The 23,198-nt window shown below is 28.2% G+C and overlaps 1 protein-coding gene across 4 annotated transcripts in view; it reads left to right on the forward strand.

The window, feature by feature from the left end:
- Positions 1 to 23,198, forward strand: part of LOC129910628 (potassium voltage-gated channel protein Shaker) — a 302,087-nt gene that overhangs the window by 136,104 nt on the left and 142,785 nt on the right. Inside the window, exon 1 of one of the 4 annotated variants that reach the window (XM_055988070.1) lies at positions 16,591 to 16,917. The exons of the other annotated variants lie outside the window; for them this stretch is intronic. Coding sequence (XP_055844045.1) covers positions 16,874 to 16,917 — 44 coding nt within the window. The 5' untranslated portion in view covers positions 16,591 to 16,873. Of the gene's footprint in view, positions 1 to 16,590; positions 16,918 to 23,198 lie in introns of those variants that run through there. 4 annotated transcript variants of the gene reach the window in all.

Below are 23,198 nucleotides of genomic sequence, written 5' to 3' on the forward strand. Positions count from 1 at the left end.
ATTTATCAATGCTAAATATTCTAATCCATTGTTTTTTTTTTCTCTTTTCAGGTAAGTCAATTTAATTAAAATGCACCTGACTATAATGCACGTAAGATTTTTCTATTATAATTGCAATATATATTCGTTTCAGGTAATTATATATGTACCTACAAATTTAAATTTTTAAAAATTGAAATAAACTTATCAATAGTTATAATAATTATGACCATATTTTGACTAATTTGCCTGTACTATGAATCCTTCTTAAAATTTTCTATAAATACTCAAATTTACAAATTGTAACTCCTAACTGGGTATTTTGTGGCCCTCACATTTTAACCTTCTTTAAGTTAATTCGAAACATCACTTTGCCTGAACGAGATACAGACTTATGGTCATACACAAAATTATTACAATGATATTTAAGGTCACTTAGTTCTATTTCTTCTTTGATAAGTAAACTTTTCAAATCGATATTAGGATTAAAATAATAAATTTATTTCAAAATATTAAAATTAACAATACGCTGTTTGAAACAACCTAAATATTTACTAAAATATCGGGAAAAATAACTGCTTGTTTTATTATATTTTTTTTATATTGTTTTTAATATTATGCAACAAAAATTCTCTTTCACAAAACATACCAAAGAAAAATAAAAAAAAAAAATCGAGTGATACATTTTGAGATGCAATTTTGACAATTGTTAAATTAGTATAATTTGAAAGATCAATGAAAACGAAATGTTAATCAGTTACATAAATTTAGAATTTATTCAACAATGTAATTTTTCAAATTATTCGTTAGTAAATAAAATTCAGTCGAAAAAAATGTTACGTATACGCCCGAGTGACAATTTTAGATTACATTTTAAACATAGCTACAAGATTTTCTACAGTTAACCGAATGGTTCTAAGAATTTATTTTACCTCTGTTGATGGCAAACAAATTTGCATTTAAGTGATGTAGTTAGGCAGATCGATTTAAATGTATACATTTTGTTTGGAAAAAAATCAAACCTAAAAACAATTAATGGTTCTGTTATTACTTTCGTATTATATAATTGTCCTGCTTTTGTTGTCTCAAATAAACCTTTGTCTTGTGGTTAATCAAATGTGAATCATCCTGTTTGCCTATATTATATTTTCATGGATAAAACGAAAAACAAATCACAAGATTATCACAAGAATTCATTTTATTGCCATCCATTATCTTAATTAATTTTTTTTTTAAAGAAACCTATAAAATATCTCCGTGGAAAATATAAAAAACAACACATATTTTTCAGCTTTCACATAAAATTTGTCTCCCTCAAGAATGAATCTTATCTGTCAGAAGAATCCTTTATTATTATTTATTGTCATATAGCCTCAGCGCAGAGGTTTCTTGTCCTTGCTCCCATGCCCATCTCATTTCAAACAATATTATGTAGCCGGTTAGCACAAATTTGTCTCTTGCCTGCAGTTAATTTCCTCTTAATAATTAATTGGTGCACATGCTCAGTCAGACCCATTCAAATCCAAAATGGGAAAAAGCTAAAAAGTCAGAACCTCAGTCCTCAAAGTAAGAGAGTCAAATACCTACCTACAAAGCATCAGCAGCTAGCTCTGTGAACTTTCTGTGCAGCCATGAAGAATATGGTTTTTCACAATCTGAATGTGTGTTGAACCAATGAGCTTTTAAAACATACCCCCATATCGCCCCCAAAAACATCTCCCTTTAAGTAAATCGCACACAGTTGATTCTCTTTGTGCTTCCTTGTTTCGAGGTTATTGTGTCACCATTTACGTCATCAATTGAGAAATTATGCCAAACCACTTTTAAAAGATTTACAAAAAAATAAAAAAGAAAGAAGGATATAAGATAAGAGAAAGAAAAAAAATGCCATAAATAAGAGATGAAGAAGAGAATTAAATTAAAAAACAAACAAACGAACATTTACATAAGAAAAAGTTTTTTGGGATCTGTCAAAATGTGTGTTTTTTTTTTTTTTTAAACTGCAGAGATTTGTTTTTGTACTCTTATTCTTTTTTAACTGAACCCAACCCACAAAAAAAAAACAGAAACTGAAACTTATAAAAAAAATAATTCAAAAGCCCAAAAACATGTGTGTTGGAACTGTGAGATGAAGAAAGCGACAAAATGGCTAAGGAAATCATACGGAAAGAGAAGAAACACCAAAAAAGAGCCAAAGAAAAGGCCAAACTAAGGCAACAAAAAAGAAAAAGAAACAAAAAAAAAAAAAAAACGTCAGAAAAGCGAACCATAGGAAAATTGGGGGAAAATTTATGATTGCACATTGCGGGAAACGAGAGCCTGCATTCAGTGCCGCAAGATAGTGAAGGAAAAGGTCAAAGCCATATTATGGATTTTTTTTTGTGTTTGTTAAGCTTGACACAGAGTGCACGAGTGTCGTCGGTATATAACATTAATTCAGCAGCGTGCATATGGGAAAATATGGAAAAAGTCAATGTATATGGCAATGCACAGAGCACAGACCATGTTTTTCATTTGAGTTGATTTTCCTTTTTTTTGTTTGTTGGTAGCTACTTTTTGAACGTTTATTTTTAGATTGCTTGTAAAATTCATATGAAAATATGAAAACAAGAAAAAATAAAGAAAAATGGTTTTTGTTTTTGTATTGTCTTTTGCATAAAACGAATGAATTGAACTTTGAGAAAATTGCAAAGTAATAGTCCCTGGAGGTGAACGTACTTACTTCCTTCGCAAGTTTGACCTTGGCTATTGTTTTTACGTTCGGTTCCGTTTCCAATTTTGGCAATGTTTTTTAGAGCAATGAATCATAACTTGTTACGTAGAAAAATGAAGAAGGAATGCAGAATAGGTTAGGATGCAAGTCAAAATGGTAGATTTTTATACAATGAATAGCAATGTTCTTGTATCAAAATTCCTTATTCTTTAAAATATAAATATTTTAACACTTTCTGTACATATGTAAAATTTTTAATTTATTTCTAACGCTTTTCAATATTGATCTCTTAAAAGGCTAACACCTTGACCCGTAAATGAAAAGCGTTAATACCTATTTCTAAGTCTTGATACTTTTTTTAAATTTCAACAATAATAAAAAGTAAAGTTTTACCGAAAGTATATCTTGTCACTATTCGACTTATATAGAATTAGCATTAAAGATTTTTAAATTTGGCACTGAGATACCTTAATTTTCGAATGAATTTTATACCTACCTACACATATAGCTTAAAATTTAAATGCGTCCAGCGTCCTTCTAAAGTTCTAATTTTTACAGAATTGTTTATGATTATGGCCAGTGAATATCCTTATAGTCGGAGAGGCGACCGTCGAGTTACTAAGCTCATAAGGTTAGAAGTTAAAATTGGTGTCAAATGAAAGATAAGTTGATACTGAAAATAAAAAAATAGGGTTGCCACTTCTAAGATGGGATTTTCCATGTGGCAACCCTATTTGAAAGGAAAAATTGTCACATAACTAATACATTCATATCTTTGTTGTTTGGCCAGATAAAAATTTTTTTTAAATGCCAAACGATAGTCAAAATATTAAAAAAAAACAATAAAATAATAAAAAGAACGTAACCCTAAAAATGTGACAACCCCATTCAAATGAAAACAACACTGACAAAAATCTTCTTTGAACAAAACAGTATAACTTTTTATACACTAGAGAGCTAAACTATACACCATATCTTAGATAACAGTCCCTTCTATCTAAAAAACGTCAGGTGCCACCTCGCCAATGCAGACAAGTACTCGGCAACCCTATCCAAATGCTAAAAAACACTAAAATCACTTGTTTTTTTGGCCAAAGCGTATAATATTTGATAGAGTTAAAGGCTATAAAATACACATCATGTTTAGCTAAGACTCTCTTCTATCTAAAAAAATGTCAGGTGCACCCCGCGAATGCAGACAAGTACTCGGCAACCCTGTCCAAATGCTAAAAAACTCAAAAATCACTTGTTTTTTTAGCATTTCTATTTCTATTATATATGTATCAGGGCTTTTAAACTAATAAAATTTCCCATAATTTGAGCCTTAAACTGTTTTTGTAATCTTTATTATATCCTCCCAGATATATCCTAAGGAGTTTCGTCAATTTTGTCTTAATCGAGTATTTTTTTCAATACTATTCTCAGCACATATCAGTGAGTTTGAACTGAATATTCAATTCACCTTCTATCTTATTTGTTACACTTAAATTGCATTTCAAATTTTAAGTTAAAAGAGGTCCTATCTTGTTTTGAAGCAAATGTGCTGTCAGATAGACTTTTTATAATTTTTGGTGAATTAAGATAAAGCTAACCTGATATTTAACAAGACAAAAAAGCATTGAAATATCGAAGCTTGAGAATAGTAATAAGAAATGTTAGTCCTTTTCAAAACTCTCACCGATAAAAGCTATAGGTATTCTCTTAGTTTACATATTGTAATAATTTCAGTGTTTTTTTTTTTTTTTGCAAAAATTCAATTTACCTATCTGCATATCTTTGTATTAATTCACATAATTGATCATTTTTCATAATTACAAAAATTGGCTTCTTGCCATTTTTGTCACTCTCACTATTAATCATTTGTCAAAATCAAAATCTTGTCATATTTTATTCACTCATTTTTCATAAACCGTAACAAATTGCATCACTATATTGTGGCTTTTGCATCTTTGTATATAAAAATTCTGTGTTTACATAATACTTTTCACATCATTTAATTTTAATTTAATTGATATTAAAATTAAAATATAATGCACCGAGAAAAATACAGTAGCAAAGAACGTTTGATTTTCTGAAAACATTATTATTCTAACGTTAAATTGTTCCAGATTTTCAAAAGTTTGAAATTCAATACGCATAGCGTTACAACAGTTTCTCAGCTGGTAGGTTGAGTTGTAACGAGTTCAAAGCGTAAGAAATAACAAATTTAAGTAAACAATCGTATTGGAGAGGATGGGGTCTATTTACCCCCCCCCCTTTAGCTAGAAATAAAAATTAATAAATATGTATGTATGTGTATTAAATTAAAAACCATTAAAAATCAACACTCACAATGACGTGCTATACCTTTTTGTTCTTATAAGGCTGTTTTTGAAAAATTACAATGGTTTTCAAAATCAAAATTTTGAAAAAAAGTTTAAATAAAAAATACGAACTATACTTTTTTTTAAATTTTTTTTTTTATTATTAAATGTACTTAAGTACACAAGGGTGGGTAAAAAAAATCGAAATTCATTTTTTTCGATTTTGTACTCCGAAAAGTCGATTGCTAGACACCTCTAGAATATACACACCAAATATAAGCTCTTTATATTAATGGGAAGGTCCTCCGCTTCGCAATTTTTTCACTTTTTTCAATTATCTAACCGTTTAGTAAATACGAATATCTTCTAAACGGTTAAAGCAATCAATTTGATGGCAAGGAATTTTTTGTAGAACGTTTAAGCCCCTACAAGAATACATCTTTTTAATTTGAAAATAATGAAGTTTCAGTGAATTGGAACATTTTGAAAAGTAAAAATTGTTATTTATAATTTTTTTTAACTTTGATCTCGAATATCTTTAGAATAGTTAGATTAATAAAAAAAGTTATTAAGACCTTTTTTTTGGAGCAATCTGTTTGAATATGTCATGCGCGTTTGATTTATTATAATTTTTCAATTTGTTACAAAATTAAGAACAAAAAACGAATTTTAAAAGATTTTCTTGATTTTTGGACCTCAAATATCTACTAAACGGTTAGATAATTGAAAAAAGTGTATAGGGACTTTTTTGTAGAGCGTTCAATTTACAAGAATACGTACAAGAATATTTCAAGAAATTTGCTAAAAAGTCAATTAGTAAAAAAATGATTTTTTTTTTAGTAGAATCTGATGTAAAAATGGAAAATTACGAAGCGGAGGACCTTCCCATTAATATAAAGAGCAATTGACTTTTCGGAGTACAAAATCGAAAAAAACGAATTTCTATTTTTTTTACCCACCCTAATGTACATACTAATTTAGTTTTCAAAATTCAATTCTTTAGCTTTCAGTCAAAAAACAGAAAACCAAATTCTCAAATGTAAATCTATATTAAGTATCTTAAATGTAGGATGTAGGTGCCTAGTAGGTAATTATAAAAAATATTTTTTCTCAAAATTGTATATCTCGATTTTAATAAAAAATTTTTGTTTGGTGTTAATTCAAAATATTTTCAAAACCTTATTAGCGCTACCTGTCGCAGAATAGTTTTCTTGACTTATCGCTTTCTCACTAGCGCACAGTGGGTCAAAAATAAAAAAAGTAAATGTCAGTTTTTTCAAAATGCAATGATTAAACAATATTTTACAATCTGCCTTCAAAGCAAAACCAAAAAAAAAATAAAATGCACGACTGGGTCGCACGAACTTGCTCTTGGAGTTAAAGTTGCTTACATTTTTAAGACTTTTTATATAGAAATTTTGAAAAAAAAAAAAAATAAAATTCGTTTAAAAAAAAAAATAAAATAAAATCTGAAATTAAATTGCCCTCCAAAACAAGTATGCAGTTTTGATTGATATATTAACGTGCATTTTTGGAAAAAAAATTTTCAAAATCGTTAGAGCCGTTTTTTAAAAAAACAATTTTTTTTAAATAATTTTTTGGAAAAAAAGTTTTAAAATAAAATTGTAATGCCATTTTCTAGACATCACTAATCAACATCTAAAAACAAACTTTCAAAAAAAAATCAATGTCCCGTTTTCCAAAATTTGATTTTTCAAAAAAAAATTTTCAAAATTTTTTTAAAAATCCAAAAATTATTTTTTTGGAAATTTAATTTTTGGTTTATATTTAAATTATATAAATGCTTCTTCACAAAAAGTTTCGTTGAAATCGAATAAGAAGTTTCGGAGATATTCGAATTTGAAAAAAAACGGTTCTATGGCAGGTACCGTTAATAACGATTTTCGAAAAAAAAATTTTTCATTGAAATATAGACCTCAGCTTAAAACTAATATTTGAATTTTTTAAACAAAATCGTTGGAGCCGTTTTTGAGATATTTCAATTTTACTAAAATCATTATATGACAAGTACCGTTATTTTTGGTCCAAAAAAATTAATTCCAAAAACCCCTCTGGAGAGTCGCCAAATAACGCTACATACCAAGTTTGACATTAATCGGTCCATCCGTTTAGGCTGTAGCTCCTTATACAGACAGACAGACAGACAGACTGACAGACTGACAGACTGACAGACTGACAGACTGACAGACTGACAGACAGACTGACAGACAGACAGACAGACAGACAGACGGACTTCCGGGACCCACTTTTTTGGCATTGTCTACCATCGTAATGTCATGGAAAAATGTTATCTCAACTTTTTTTTTTTGTACGAATGCATAACTTGATATATAGTACCTATATCGCAAGTAAAAATTAGACGGTTACACCTTTTTTTCATTTCTTAATAGCCCTTCAAAGTCATTATATATATATTATAGTGATAACGGATGTTAAAAAATTATGGACAATATTTAATTATTATGGATATCAAAGGAGAAGGTTAATACTTCCTAAAAACATAAATTATATTGTTAAATAACATTAAGGCTTCTTGTAATGGGGCTCGTTAGCGAAGCAATTTTAATCATTTTTATTTAGCTTAATTTTCAGTAAATTGGAGATTTAGTTGGTTTACCTTCGAGTGCCTTCCACAATTTAAGTTCTCCAATGAAGAATACTGTCCTATCTTCCGAAATAATAACGCAGTTTTTTCGCCATTTTTCCCCTTTTCTAGTAATACGAGTTTAAATGACCCTACACCTACACTGAAAAAAAATGTTAACTTAAAATTAAAGGATTGCCTTATTGGCACTATTATTTTTATAAAAGACTGACCTAGAGGGTAAGGGTAAAGTGTACGACTGACAGTCAGGTTGGATTCCCGGCATTAACCTTTTTTTTTGACTAAATGTATTATTTTGCAATAATAAATCGTATAAAGTCATAATACAGGCGTTTCATAAAAAAAAATGGTCATTATATTTTTGACCGCACTTTGTATGGGAGGGTACCCACTATGCAGCGACACAATCGATTTTTACTAATATTATTAATTAATATTTAATAATATTAATACATATTAAAATTATGCAAACTTTGCAAACAATTTTTCAATTTTTATCTGAAAAATTTTATTCACAAAAAATTAGTTTTTTTAAGTCTTAAACGATTTAGGTAAAATACCACTGAAAATTCTCTGTTATACAAGAAATCAATGGAAATTTTGTTTTTGATGTAAAAACTATTCAAACATTTTATTTGTTTTTATTTTAGAATATTTATTTATTTTTGTCCTATATATTTCGAGGTCTTAATTGCCTCATCTTCAGGGTCTAAAAAATAATTATAATTATAATTTAATCTGAACTTAAAAGAAGCAAAGCAATTAAGGTAATAAATATTCAAAAATTGTTGTCGTAATTTTAAAACAAGTTTTTATGTTTTTATGGTTTTCTAATTTTTCTTATAAAATTTATATTAAATTAAATTAAAAATTTTCTTTGTTTTCATAAAAAACCTTAAAAAGCCTCAGCAACTTTAGCTATAAGAGCAAGTTCGTGCATTTTATTCAATTTCATTATACAAAATTCTGACTCAAACACTATGATTTTCAAAGAGTGACAAATTTTTGTTATTTAATAATGTGGGTGATCTCAGTAAAACTATTTCACACTTTTCCAAAAATTACATGTTTTGTTCCTTTTTTTTCAGTGTAGACCAAATGGTAATGGCAGTTTACAACTGTGAACTGTCACCACACACCGCCCAATATAAAAATATAATATCCTAAAAAGAAATCTACTCTCAGTTTTATTAATTTTTTATTTAGACTCATTTTGTTAACAATTCATACTTAAGCATGTGTGGGCGGAAGTAAGTGTAAGTGGGGAAAAGTGTTGAAGTCCGATTAAATACAGTTCTCACTTAAAGTGTATGTTTTTTGTTTATTTTTTTGTTACAACCACACAAGTATTAAATATTAGTCTCATGCTGATGTAAGTTTATTTTTAGTTTCAATATTTTCATTCTCATGGGTCAAAATATTTTCTGTTTTAAAATTTGTGTATTATAAAGTTCATGGTCAAATTTAAGTACCTACAGGCTACCTAGTTTTTTTTTTTTTAATTTTTTTTTCTGTGCACAATTATTGAGCTGATTGAAATAAATCCTTTAGGTAACCTTGTTCGAGTTCTGTATAAAAGTGTTTATACATCTTATGTTCAAGTGCCAATATCAGCCCATATAAGATTTTGTTTTCAGTTGCTGTTCAATTGAAGTGTAATTTTGTAGCTCATACCCTTTTGAATGAATAAATTTAATGTGAAACAATAAAGGACTTGATCTTGGTTTCATGAAACTGCACGAAAATCGTGTTTATAGGAGATAGAAATGAATGAACCAATTAAAAATAATGATAAAATGTTCTCAATTTTACAAGGAAAAAAATTACTACCAAATTACCCCCAAATATTTTTACTGAAGATCTTTAACCTGATTTGAAAATTTAAGCAAACTGATAAAGAATTAATTATTATCGTCACTTGATATTTTTCAAAAAATCGATATTTCAATACGTTGATATTTTTGCCAAAGCAAGCATTTTTCAATGGAAATACTAAATTTATATTAATATTTCGATTTTATCAATAAATCCAAACCAATTTTAAATCAACGACAAATCCAATACATAACCTTTCTTAAAAGAATAACTTGAAATATTAAATGTATACACTTTGGTCATCGTTGATAAGCACAAAGAAAAATGTTTGCACTTTTGGCATAACTTGGCAAACATCCAGATCCTTTAACTATGCAAGGAATGAGCTATACATAATACATATAGCTCCCCTTCTGAGTCAAAAAGCCAATGAAAGCAAACAAAGGGAAATTGGTCCGTCTCTAGTATGAAGTTCATAGCAAAAGTACAACAGCAAGCAAAAAAAAAAAAGCAATTGCCCTCTTTTTTTGTATTAAATGTAAAAGATACAAAGATATTGCAGACATAAATGTTGGGGGTGCTCGTAAAATTTGAGGATGTCAACGTGACATTAAGATCAAAGCAATATTTATATTCTCTTAATTCAGAGAAATATTTTTATATGATTTGATTATGTGCAGAATGTGGGTGTGGTAAAGTGTGTATTGTGTAGTGTTGCTCATTGAGATAAAGTACTTAGTACAGGGAGGAACTTATTTGATTATTAAAAATACCTACATATACAAATCGATATTACGTTTTGGAAATCTTCATTCTGCTATTTGGCCAAAGTGAAAGTTTTAAAGGAACTGGGATTTTATCTTAAAAATTGCAACTTAGAAGACCAGTTTATTTTGAGTTTTTCAAATATGAACGGTAAAACCGTAATGATTGTACTTGAAAAACAGAGAAACTGAAAAAAAATCTATTGTAAAAAGTTGTGATGGAAACTATCGAATGATTTGAACTATCGATAGTTAATAACTGAATGATTTGAACTATCGAATAGTTCATTCATTCATTCATTTATTCATTCGAATAAAAACTATCGAAGAAAATCTATCGAACAAACTATCCAATAAACTATCGAATAAAAACTATCGTATAAAAAAACTATTCAAATGAAAAAACTATCGAAAACTATTCAAATGAAAAAAAAAACTATCGTTTAAGAAAATTATTTGAATGAAAAAACTTTCGTTTAGAAAACTATTTGAATGAAAAAACTATCGTATAAAAAAAAACTATTCGAATGAAAATAGTAACTAAATGAATGAATGATTTAAAACTATCGAATGAATGAATATTTTACATCTATCGATAGTTTGATAGTTTTTATTCACTAGTAAAAAGGTACTTCAAATCTTTCATTGAATTTAAGTTAAAAAAAAAAACACCAAACTTGTAGAAGAACAAAATCAAAATTGTGCAAATTTTCTTTTTTCTTTTTTACAAAACACTTTTTTAGTTATTTAAAAAAAACCTTCTCAAAAAAAAAAAAATTGTAAAAATCCACAAAAAAAATGTTATTTTAAAATCTTGTTTTTCAGTTTTAATATAAATATGAAAACCGGGGTATGATAAAAAAAGCTTTTTATCGGCCAGTAGTAAAAATTTTTTTCTTTCAAACAGTTGGAGCCATTTAAAACAAATTTTTTTGTATATACAAATTTTCAAACATTCTTCAAATAAAAATAATAATAAATAAAATGCCGTTTGTAGTTGTTCTTATGTTAAAAAAGAAATTTTTCTTAGAAAATCGTTTGAATCGTTTTTTATCGATATAAAAATTTGCAAACAAAATTTAAAAAAAAAAAAAAAATAAAAATTCGGTATGACATTAAAAAGTATATATTAATTGGCAAAAAAAAATTGATTTTTCAAAACAAAAAAAAAAGTTTGAAAATTTTTAATCGAAATCGTTAGAGCCGTTTTCTAAAAAAAAAAACACCTTTCCATATTAGTCATACCTATGGCAAGTACCGTTAATTTTAGTCCAACAAATAAAACTTTGATTTATCCTTTAGGGAATCACCAAAAACTCTTAACTACGAAGTTTGAAGTACATCGCTCGAGATAGAGACTGACAGACAAAAGGTACCGAAAGAGAGACATATCAAGGGGCACGGTAGTGCCCAGCCAAGTTCTCTAGCAACTTTGGCACTACACCCTTATTTACAGGAAACAACTCAGGCCATTTTCGACCCCCCTCTAACTTCCACACCAAAGATACTAGAAATTTCAAACTCGCTTCATTTGTTAAGCTAGTCAAAACAAAACTCCTCACAAAATTTCAGCTTGCTACGATGAGTTGTTTCTGAGATATAGGGCTTCGAAAATCTCAAAAACCGTAACTGACTGACTGACTGACTGACTGACTGACTGACTGACTGACTGACTGACTGACTGATTCACTCACTGACAGATCATCAAAATTATGGAGAACTTCCCGTTATCGTAGAAACTTGAAATTTTACACGGTGATAGGACTTGTGGTGTATACAAAGGAAAAAATCGAAAATTTGAGATTTTCAATTCAGGGGGCGTGGCATCCGCCCATTTCCGCTGAATTATCATCAAATATTATAGAGCACTTCTGATTATCGTAGAATCTTGAAATTTGGTAGAATGGTAGAGCTGGTAGTTTATGCAAAGGAAAAAATTTAAAATTTGAGAATTTCAGCCAGGGGGCGTGGCAACCGCCCATTTCCGCTGAATTTTCCTTAAATATAATAGAGCACTTCTGATTATCGTAGAATCTTGAAATTTGGTAGAATGGTAGAGTTGGTAGTTTATACAAAGGAAAAAATTTAAAATTTGAGAATTTCAGCCAGGGGGCGCACTATGGGACCAAACGATGTAAATCATCTCAAAATTCCATAACTTTTTTGTTTCTCAATATTTTTTTTTGAAATTTGGCACGAATATACTACAATGTATATGCTTCAACCTGTAATAAAAATCAGAGCTAAAAAAATTAGGTATGTATTTATTATAAAACAGAAATTATGAAAAAGTGCTCAAATTCATCAATTAATGGCTAAATTCATATACAAAATTATATTTAAGTCTTTGTATTTTGTTTTTAAATATAAGTGAAGTTATCCTGGATATAATATCTTGACAGGACAGCAAAAATTAAAAGATTATAAATTAAAAAAAAGCATACGAACGAAAGAGAATATAAAACTCATTGCATATAGGTAGAATTTATTTTATAAGTAAGAAAAGAAAGAAAAATGTTAAAGAGATAAGTATTCACAAACGTAGAAACTAAATTAACCACTTTCTTAATTAAATCAAAATTATTGTGTATTTAAAAAAAAAATCAAACAACAAAATGGGTTTAAAGAGGAAAAAAGTATCAAAACGAAATAGAATATGAAAATAATTTATGTTTTATAGAGAAGACTTTTTCAAAATAAAACAAATGCTTGAGATAAGAATTAAGATAGCGTTAACAAATACAAGTTTGAAAAAATGGGTTAAAATTAAATTAAATCAAATCTGCAGATGGGATGGATTTTGATGGGACTTGAAATCCGTTCCGAATGTCAAGCTTGTTGGGAATTCTCTATATACATACATAAGGTGTCCCAAAAGTAATAATTTAAACAACATATCCCAAGTTCTTACCATTTTCGATTAAATGCACATCTTGTGAAATTTCGAAAAATTCCTACTTTGAAACAGTATTTTGCTTCCCCTGTTCATAATTGATTTTTGTTTTTACGAATCGTTCACTAAAACATTGGTAAATAAGAAACAATAAATTATTTAATCCAAACACTTTTTATTTCGTTCGCCATATCGCTACTAATTAGTTAGCAGTTTTGAATCTTAATGAAACTCAATTTCTTACTTTTATTGAAAATATAAATTGTAAATTTTGAAACTGGTTTATAATTTTTAAAACCTACCTAGTTATCACGGTTTAAAAAAAAGTATTAAAGTTTCGGAAATTGAAGTTATAACGAAAGATACTATAATTTGAATTCAACGAAACAAGGTTTTTCAGAGTAAGAAAAAACAATAAAAAACATATGTTTTTGTTTAAACTAATTTGTTGCGAAATGGCAAGCGAAATATTTTTTTTTGTTTGTTAATTGTTCTTTATTATCAATTATTGTTTTAGGGACACATTTGTAAAAAAAACAAGAATAAATTATGAACAGGGGAAGCAAAATACTGTTTTAAAGTAGGAATTTTTCGAAATTTCACAAGAAGTGCATTTAATCGAAAACCGTAAATATTTGGGATAAACAAGTTACCAAATTTTAAGAGCCCTTTAAAAAGCCTATGAGAATATTTAATTCGAATCATTAATTTTGAGACACCCTGTAGATGACAGTAAAAAAAAGATTTGCAAACATTTTTGGAAAAATTTTATATTATACATTTTTGACCGTAAATCAAAATGGCGCAAATATGCGCAACATTTTATTTTTATTCCTTAATTTTGAGTAATATGAGATTCTAAATTCATTCATAACTCGACATCGGCAGTCGTCGGCAAAGTAGAAATCTACAATTGAAAATTAAAGTTGGCCAAATTACTTCCCATTAATTGTAATTTTTTACAAGCAATCAATTTAAAGTACATTCAAAAACAAATGACGGATTTATAAAGTAGAGATTCTAACCTTTTTATTGATATACAACACTTATAAGGTTTCTTCACAAACTTCTGAGAAAACTAAGTTTAAACTGTTATATAAAATATAACGAAAAACAATAAAAAATAAAATGTAAGGTTCGAGACTCATTTTAAGTACTTTTATCCAAAATATATTAAAAACAATGTATGCTATCATAATTGCGCACATTTCTATTATGTTAAACAATCATTACTTTTTTGAAATGATCACATTTGTTAAAACCAATTTTGAGATGGTTTTGGTCGTTTGGTCCCATTGTGGGGCGTGGCAACCGCCCATTTTCACTGAATTTTCATCAAATATAGAGATTTTCAATTCTACAGCCTTACCTTGCAAAAAGTAGTGAAATCACAACAAAAACATTACTGTTAAAAAAAGAGCCAAGTTCTCCTATGTTGAAATTATGCTGGCACAAAAAGTACTGAGATGTAAAAGTGTACCAAGTTCTAAAGTTTGGGTTCAAATTTGTATCAATAAAATTTTGATTGTTTACTTGGCAATTTTTGAAATAACTTTAAAAATCGGAAATTAAAAGAAAAATTGTCAAGAGAACAATCAAAATTTTATTGATACGAATTTGAACCCAAACTTTAGAACTTGGTACACTTTTACATCTCAGTACTTTTTGTGCCAGCATAATTTCAACATAGGAGAACTTGGCTCTTTTTTTAACAGTAATGTTTTTGTTGTGATCCTTTTTTCGGGATCTAGTGAGTTTCGTAGGGCTTGTTGAAAGCTGCATAATTTCTTTTGTTTTTTTTTTTATATTATAATCTCTTGGTTTAAGACAAAAAATTATAATTTTTTTTTCATTTGTAACCGAATTTAGTTTTTAGAATTACTCGAATGTGGGACTCAGAACCTCAAATCGAATGTTCATCGTTATCTTCTTTCAAGCCCCTCCTTAAAGTTCGTACTGTGTTCATCATATTAAGGGTAGATGAACCCCTAAAGTTCACGGGTAATGTACAAAAAATGTGGTTCTGCATCAATTTAATGTAAAAATAAGTCACATCGATAATTTGCTGCTAACTGATCGAGACTGCTTTCCTTTCCAATAAAAAACATCATGTTTTAGTTCAACTTTTTACAGTTTAAGTACACTACTGGAAAAAATTAAGGGATCAAAAAAAAATTCCAAATTTTTGGGCAAATTTCAACAGGCCGTAACTTCGAAAGAAATGGTCGTACAAGAAATCAATAAAGAAGGAAATTGTAGCTCCAAGTGTCTAGTTTTTGGATTAGAACTTTAAAAATTTTTAACCTCTGCGGTTTTTGAGTAATCGTAGAAAAACCAGCAACAAAAAAATTTGCAAAATTTTTTTAGTTTTTTTTTTGGTCTACGGGCGTGGAAAAATTTTTTTAGCTTAACCACTATAAGGATCGGATACTTTGTTCATTTAGCTTTAATTTGGTTTTTTGAACACCTCGATACGTCCACTTCTCGCCGAGATATCGGTCTTCAAATGGAAAAGGATCCTTTTGTGTTTGATTATCGATATCTCAGCAACCACAGAAAGTTAAAGGTGGGTTTCAAGAACCTCAATGAATTCTCCTTAACGGTTAGCCATTGCTTTTCCAAAAAAAAATGTTTTCCACGCCCGTAGACCAAAAAAAAAAACTAAAAAAATTTGTTTGTTGCTGGTTTTTCTACGATTACTCAAAAACCGCAGAGGTTAAAAATTTTTAAAGTTCTAATCAAAAAACTAGACACTTGGAGCTACAATTTCCTTCTTTATCGGTTTCTTGTACGACCATTTCTTTCGAAGTTACGGCCTGTTGAAATTTGCCCAAAAATTTGGAATTTTTTTTTGATCCCTTAATTTTTTCCAGTAGTGTAGTTTAAATTCATGTAAATGTTTGCATAATAATAAATCTAAAATCAACTATAAAATAAGGTTCCAAGTTTTCTATCTAAAAATTTGCGATCATACCGCACTTCTAGCGCCAGTATCAGTCAATATCAATCTCTCATTAAATTTTTTTGTTAGCATCTTGAAGAAACAAAAAAAATAAATAAAATTTAAACAAAATAATAATGCCAGACAGACGCATAACTAAATTTAAATTTTCTCTCAAGTTAATAAAGATATTTTTACAAAACCAGAAGATTCAACTTTGCGTCGCCTCAGCACTTTGCTTTTTAAATATATGTATAGATACTCGAACATACGTGTAGACTGTCCAAGTATCTGACAAAACAATCTTTTCGAAACGCTCGCTATGGGATATTTTAAAGAGAAGAGTAACAAGTCTTAAGAACGTGCATCAGTTAGTTAATAAAGGGAAGTGTTTATTCGCGCAAACACTCGAGTTTTTTGTTTAATTTTTTTTTTTAAATTCGGGTTAATCGTTCTCAACAAGATTTTTTTTTCTTTAATTATTCGTATCTGGAAATTATCGAGTGTTTTTATAAAATTTATATAGCTATTTCATAGTTATTCAATTAAAAAGAATAAAATAAAATATCATACATATATATTGTTTGTATATTTTCTTGGTTCCATTTTAATTTGGAAAAAGTGAGAGGAAAATATTTTAAAATTTCTGTAACAAGGTGGCTGTGACAAAATGTGATAAATCGTTGTGTGATGTGTGTTGAGTGTAATAATAGAAAAATACAAAAAAAAAAAAAAATGAAAAAATTAATAAATCGAAAATTGTGAATTAAAAAATCTATTGAAAAAAAAAAAAAGAAAACCCTTTTTTCAAAATAATTTTATCCAAATGGAATTTATGAATGGCACACATCTCAAGTCAAGGTGGCTATTTGAAAGCTATTAGGTAATTTTGTCCTCAATAAATTATAAATCTGAATTCGGTGCGTTTTAAAAGAAATATTTTTTAATTTCTTTTTTTTTTTTTTTTCTTCTTAAATATTTTGTATATTGCTTAATTTCCCTCTCCAATTGCCTGCATTGAACTACGAACTGACCCTGAACTGATGATTTCGTAAATGAATTTGGTTATTAATTTTAATGTGTATTTGTGTTTATATTCATGCATTTTATGTGTTTTGAGTGATAAATTAAATTTTATTGTTCAAAAATTCAATTGTTTCAAACAATAGAAAATGAGGGAAGCATCAGTACAACTAAAAACCAATTGTTGGTCAATTATTATTATTATTATTATTGTGCATGTGCATGAGTTGTGGTTATTGCTTTGAATAAGACCAAATTTAATGGAAAATATTACAGTATTAAACAAAAAATATAAATTAGAAATATGAATTATTTAATTAGAATTTTATTAGAAAATATTAAACATTTTATTAAAAAACTTTATACTTAATGACAAAAAAACATTGGTTTTCTGATTCTGATGAACGAAAGAAAAATATATTTTAAAACATTTGGCGGACGTTGTTTGATGGACGCAGAACAATTTTTTCAAATACCGGTACTTTTCGTTGTGTCATTATTAGTAAATAGGATTTTTATGTTTGTTTGTAGAATTTCCCTAAAGAAATAGTACAACACTGTTAGTTGATGAGACTATGCTTAGCTATTTTTATTTTATAATTTACTTCTGGAGTCTTTTGCAAAAGAAACAGGTGATGTCAATTTGTAATGTGACAACTTTATAAATATATTGACAATTTGGTGACAGTATTCAAGTTTTCAATAATTGAAGAATTTTCCGACAGAGGAGAACATTTGGTTTCGTATCATCATCGGTGTAACCCACAGTGATACCTGTAGCTGTAGGTATCACTGGAAATTTTTCGATGGGTGCAGTAATTTTTTGAATTGGTAAAAGTCTGTGTTTCGTGCAGTGAAAGTTTTATGGTGGTTTGAATTGAAGATGCACGAAACTGCATTTGTAGAGGGCACGATAATGTAACTTTTTCGGGAAAAAAAGATTTTTTTTTAAAGTCTAAAAGGGACCAAGCTACATTGTCTTAAAGCTGCAATATCTATTATTTTTTGTATCCTTAAAAATTATTATTTACTGAAGTTTTTCGTATGAAAGCAACTAATATTAGATTATTAAACGAAATAAAGTGTCTTGAATTCAAAAAACCATAGAACTTTCAGAGCACGAGACACATACATTTATGTACATTTCCCCGCTTTTCTTTTTGAAGACGCGCACAAAGATTTTTGACGAAAAAGTATTTCTTATACTCACGATACGCTTCATTATTTTAGCAGTCTGATATAAAGATTGCAGATCATGATGAACGATATGTCTTTTGCACCAGAGATCAAATCTCAAGAAAATAATTTTTTATCTAAAGCACACAATCAGTTTTCTCATCAAGTTATATCGCAAAATTATCGTCCGTATACCGACTTTACAGAGAACCAATGATATTTTAACGGTGGTATTGTTAATGCCAAAGTTATCGAAAAAAGCAAAAAAATATGATAAAAAATTATTACCAAAAATTAGAAGACATAATAGAAATATGTATTGTAATAAAGTTGTATACGTGCTTTCAGTTAATATTGTATTGAAATCACAATCTTGACATCAATACTATTCAATGATTTTTTTTTTAAGTTTTGATTTTGAATTTCGTTACCTATTTCGCAAATAGTTGATTGAAATAATTTGATGTAAAAATAAGAAGAAGGGTAACATTCCGGCTTTTGAAAAAGCTATAATCCACAACTGAAAGTGTTGTTGTTTGATTTAAATTATTATTATTTTTTTTTTTTTACTTTTTTTTAGAAAATTTCCCCTAACCACTGAACGAGTTGAGGTAGGAACCCCTCCCATAAAAAAAAAAATTCAATACCTTAAGGATGCGTAAAAAAAAATTAACTCCAGATAACAATGAGGCATGGCATTGCGTTGTTAGAGAATGCGAAAAAGTGGCTTTCGCAATATTTTTTACCGATTACAAACATTAAAAAAAAAATAAAGAAAAGTACTTTAGTAAATATAATTTAAATACTAAGATTTTTTTAAATATCAATTTTGTGTTTTTTTAAAAAAAATTCAAATAGGTATTAATACAGTAAAATAAGGAGAAAAAAGGGGTAAATCTCGGAATGAATGTTAGTAGAAATTTTTTTTGCTCAATATCTTCCTTTTGCCATTCTATAACATATCTCAAAAGTCTAGAAAAATCTCATGTCCGCTTGTCGCGATTTCAAGGTCATATCGCGAAATGGAGATTTTCAAAATTAGCAAAAATAGGCTATGGTAGTATATACACATATGATACATGATTTCAAGGTATTTTTTAATGCTGATTATAAAAAATCTAAAATCAAGACAATCTGACGTCTCTGGAAAAAGTTATACTTGTCTTTCATCTGTCAACTCATATTATTATAACAGTTGCAAACTTACTGCCGAAAAACCCTTAAAAAATATGGTAGATGAACCAAATTTTGCATGAAGATTTTAGAATCCATCATTATTAAAAATCAAAACAATCCATTACAAAAAATATATATACCTACGAAATAATGGTATTTTTTGATGGAGGGGCAAATTTTAGGATATGCACTAAAGAAGATTCTTGTTCATCTTAGGAATAAGTGCAAATAGGCTAATTTTTTCATTTTAATCTTTGTTTGGATATTCTTTAACTACCCTCAAAAATCTAAAAAAATCTCATGTCCGCAAGTCCTAATTTTCTTGGTTTGAAAATAAGGTGCAGATTTTAAAAAATTGGAAAACTACACTTCAGATATTTGTGTCAGATCAACATGAATAAGGTGCATTACTTTTCAGGGATGGTCAGGTTGACTTGTTTGTGAGTTTTGTTGGAATTAGTGTTAAAAAATACCTTTAAATCATGTCGCTTATGTTGGTATACATATAAAAATTTAAACTTTTCTTATTAATTTTTTAAAATCTGCACCTTATTTTCAAACCAAGAAAATTAGGACTTGCGGACATGAGATATTTTTAGATTTTTGAGGGTAGTTAAAGAATATCCAAACAAAGATTAAAATGAAAAAATTAGCCTATTTGCACTTATTCCTAAGATGAACAAGAATCTTCTTTAGTGCATATCCTAAAATTTGCCCCTCCATCAAAAAATACCATTATTTCGTAGGTATATATATTTTTTGTAATGGATTGTTTTGATTTCTAATAATGATGGATTCTAAAATCTTCATGCAAAATTTGGTTCATCTACCATAATTTTTAAGGGTTTTTCGGCAGTAAGTTTGCAACTGTTATAATAATATGAGTTGACAGATGAAAAATAGGTATAACTTTTTCCAGAGACGTCAGATTGTCTTGATTTTAGATTTTTTGGAATCAGCATTAAAAAATATCTTGAAATCATGTATCATATGTGTATATACTACCATAGCCTATTTTTGCTAATTTTGAAAATCTCCATTTCGCGATATGACCTTGAAATCGCGACAAGCGGACATGAGATTTTTCTAGACTTTTGAGATATGTTATAGAATGGCAAAAGGAAGATATTGAGCAAAAAAAATTTCTACTAACATTCATTCCGAGGTTAAACCCTTATTTAACTGGATTATATGTTTTTTGCAAAAAATCCAATTTTACTTGCGATATTGTACGTAATATATATCAAGTTATGCATTCGTACAAAAAAAAAGTTGAGATAGCATTTTTCCATGACATTACGATGGTAGAGAATGCCGAAAAAGTGGGTGCCGGAAGTCCGTCTGTCTGTCAGTCTGTCCGTCTGTCTGTCTGTAAACGAAGCTACAGCCTAAACGGATGGACCGATTGATGTCAAACTTGGTATGTAGCATTACTTGGCGACTCTCCAGAGGGGTTTTTGGAATTAATTTTTTTGGACCAAAAATAACGGTACTTGTCATATACCGATTTTAGTAAAATTGAAATTGCCCAAAAATTGCTCAAACGATTTTGTTTACAAAATTCAAATAGGTATAAGTTTAAAGACAATGTCTAACTTCTAATAAAATTTTTTTTTGAAAATCATTATTAACGGTACCTGCCATAGAACCGTTTTTTTTTAAATCCGATTATCTCCGAAACTGCTTATTCGATTTCAACGAAACTTTTTGTGAAGAAGCATTTATATAATTTTTAATATAAGCCCAAAATTAAAAAAAATTTAAAAAAGATAATTTTTGGATTTTTGAAAAAATTTTGAAATTTTTTTTTTTGAAAAGTCAAGTTTTCGAAAACGGGACATTGATTTTTTTTGAAATTTTGTGTTTAGATGTTGATTAGTGATTTCTACAAAATGTTTATAAAAAATTAGTTTTTTAAAAAACGGCTCTAACGATTTTGAAATTTTTTTTTTTCTAAAAATGCATCTTAATATATCAATCAAAACTGCACACTTGTTTTGGAGGGCAATTTTATTTCAGATTTTATTTTATTTTTTTTTTAAAACGGATTTATTTTTTTTTTTAATTTTTTTTTTGTACCTATATAGTAGGTACACAGAGAAAAATATGACCCGCTAAAAACTAACAGATTGCCATATTGTTTTACCGTAAATACATTTCATAAGGAAATTTTATTAAAATCAACGATTAATAAGGTTTTTTTTAAGGAGATTTCTTATTATTTTTATAGAGAAAATCTTATTAAAATTTGACTGAAAAGTTGATTCTTTTTTGCAACTTAGCACTAGAACAAAAATCGCGATCAATATTTACATGGCAGGTTGGTTCAGGTGGTAAGGTGGGCGACTAATGATTTGAAGTCTCCAGTTTGATTCCCAGCCTAGTCATCGTTTTTTTTATTTTTTTGAAGATCTTAAAACAATAAAGAAAACCCGATTGTTTTAATAAAGTTTCCTTCTTGGATGAAAACCATAGAGAAATCTTATTGTTTTTTATCTATTTTATGTGGTCTATTTTTCTCTGTGTAGTACAACTAGGTACCTACATTTTCCAAATTTCTATATAAAAAGTCTTAAAAATTTAAGCAACTTTAACTCCAAGAGCAAGTTCGTGCGACCCAGTCGTGCATTTTATTTAAAACGTATTGAGGAATTTTTTTGGTATTTTGTTTAAAAGTGTCAATTTATCAGATTTGCATACTAAATTTTTTGTGAAAAATGTTTGAAAATTGGTGTACCTACCAAAAAAAATATATAAATATATATAAAAATAGTTCAATATAAAAAGTTCTAACAATTTTCTAAAAGAAAATTCCAAAAATTCATTGCTATACAAGAAATCAAACTAGTAATTTTATAAAAAACTTTTAATACATTAGTATGAACAATAACAATTTATAATACTTTTTTTACATTTCTTGTAAATTTAATGAAAAAATGAAATTAAAATTATTCTTTTATGAGTGCAATTAAAAGCTTTAAAATTCTAAGCAATTTTTGTCAAGAATTGACAGCGAGTTACTTGATGAAATGCTCTTTTTGCATATTAAATTCAAAATAAGAATATATTTTGGTTTTTGTTACAGTAGGTGGCATATGACCACGGTTATCCATTGAACATCACATAACAATTTTATTTTATTTTAATTATGTTGGGGGTTATAGTTTCTAGGTAAATTATTTTTCAGAGCCCCTGTACATTAAGAAAAAAATTTGAAATTAGTTAATGACGTTTGCCTCTAGAGGTGCCATATTCTGATATACTGTTACTTTTTGTCTCATTAAAAATTTTAACAAATGGAACCATAGACATTTTTAAAAATACAAAATCGATTTATCTATATAATTATTGGAACTGACAACTACCGAGACAATTAGAAGACTCAACTGAGTTTATTACGTTTTCGAGCTTCATATAATATAAACCATTTAGTTGACCAACCAAAACCAATGAATTTAGAGAAGTTCATGATACAAAACCACACAAAATCTCAAGCTTTCATGTGCACATATGACTTGAGAACTTGAGATACCTATAAGTATTATGCAATGTAAAAGCAAAAAACTTTTCATTGACTGGAATATGACAAAGAGAATAAAAAACACAAAGACAACCAAGAAAACTAACGCTTGTTTCAGTTTTTTTAAACCCTTTCATTTCGCCCTACAACAACAAAAACTTATCAAAACAACCCTTCCAGCAATTGGAAGGTAAAATTAAATTAAAAAAGTTCACCAATAATGCTTTGAATGTTTATGCTTTTAACAATTTTTTTTTTTTGTTTTGCAA

The sequence above is a fragment of the Episyrphus balteatus genome, chromosome 2, assembly GCF_945859705.1.
Source record: "Episyrphus balteatus chromosome 2, idEpiBalt1.1, whole genome shotgun sequence".
In the NCBI taxonomy this organism is placed as follows: Eukaryota; Metazoa; Arthropoda; class Insecta; order Diptera; family Syrphidae; genus Episyrphus; species Episyrphus balteatus.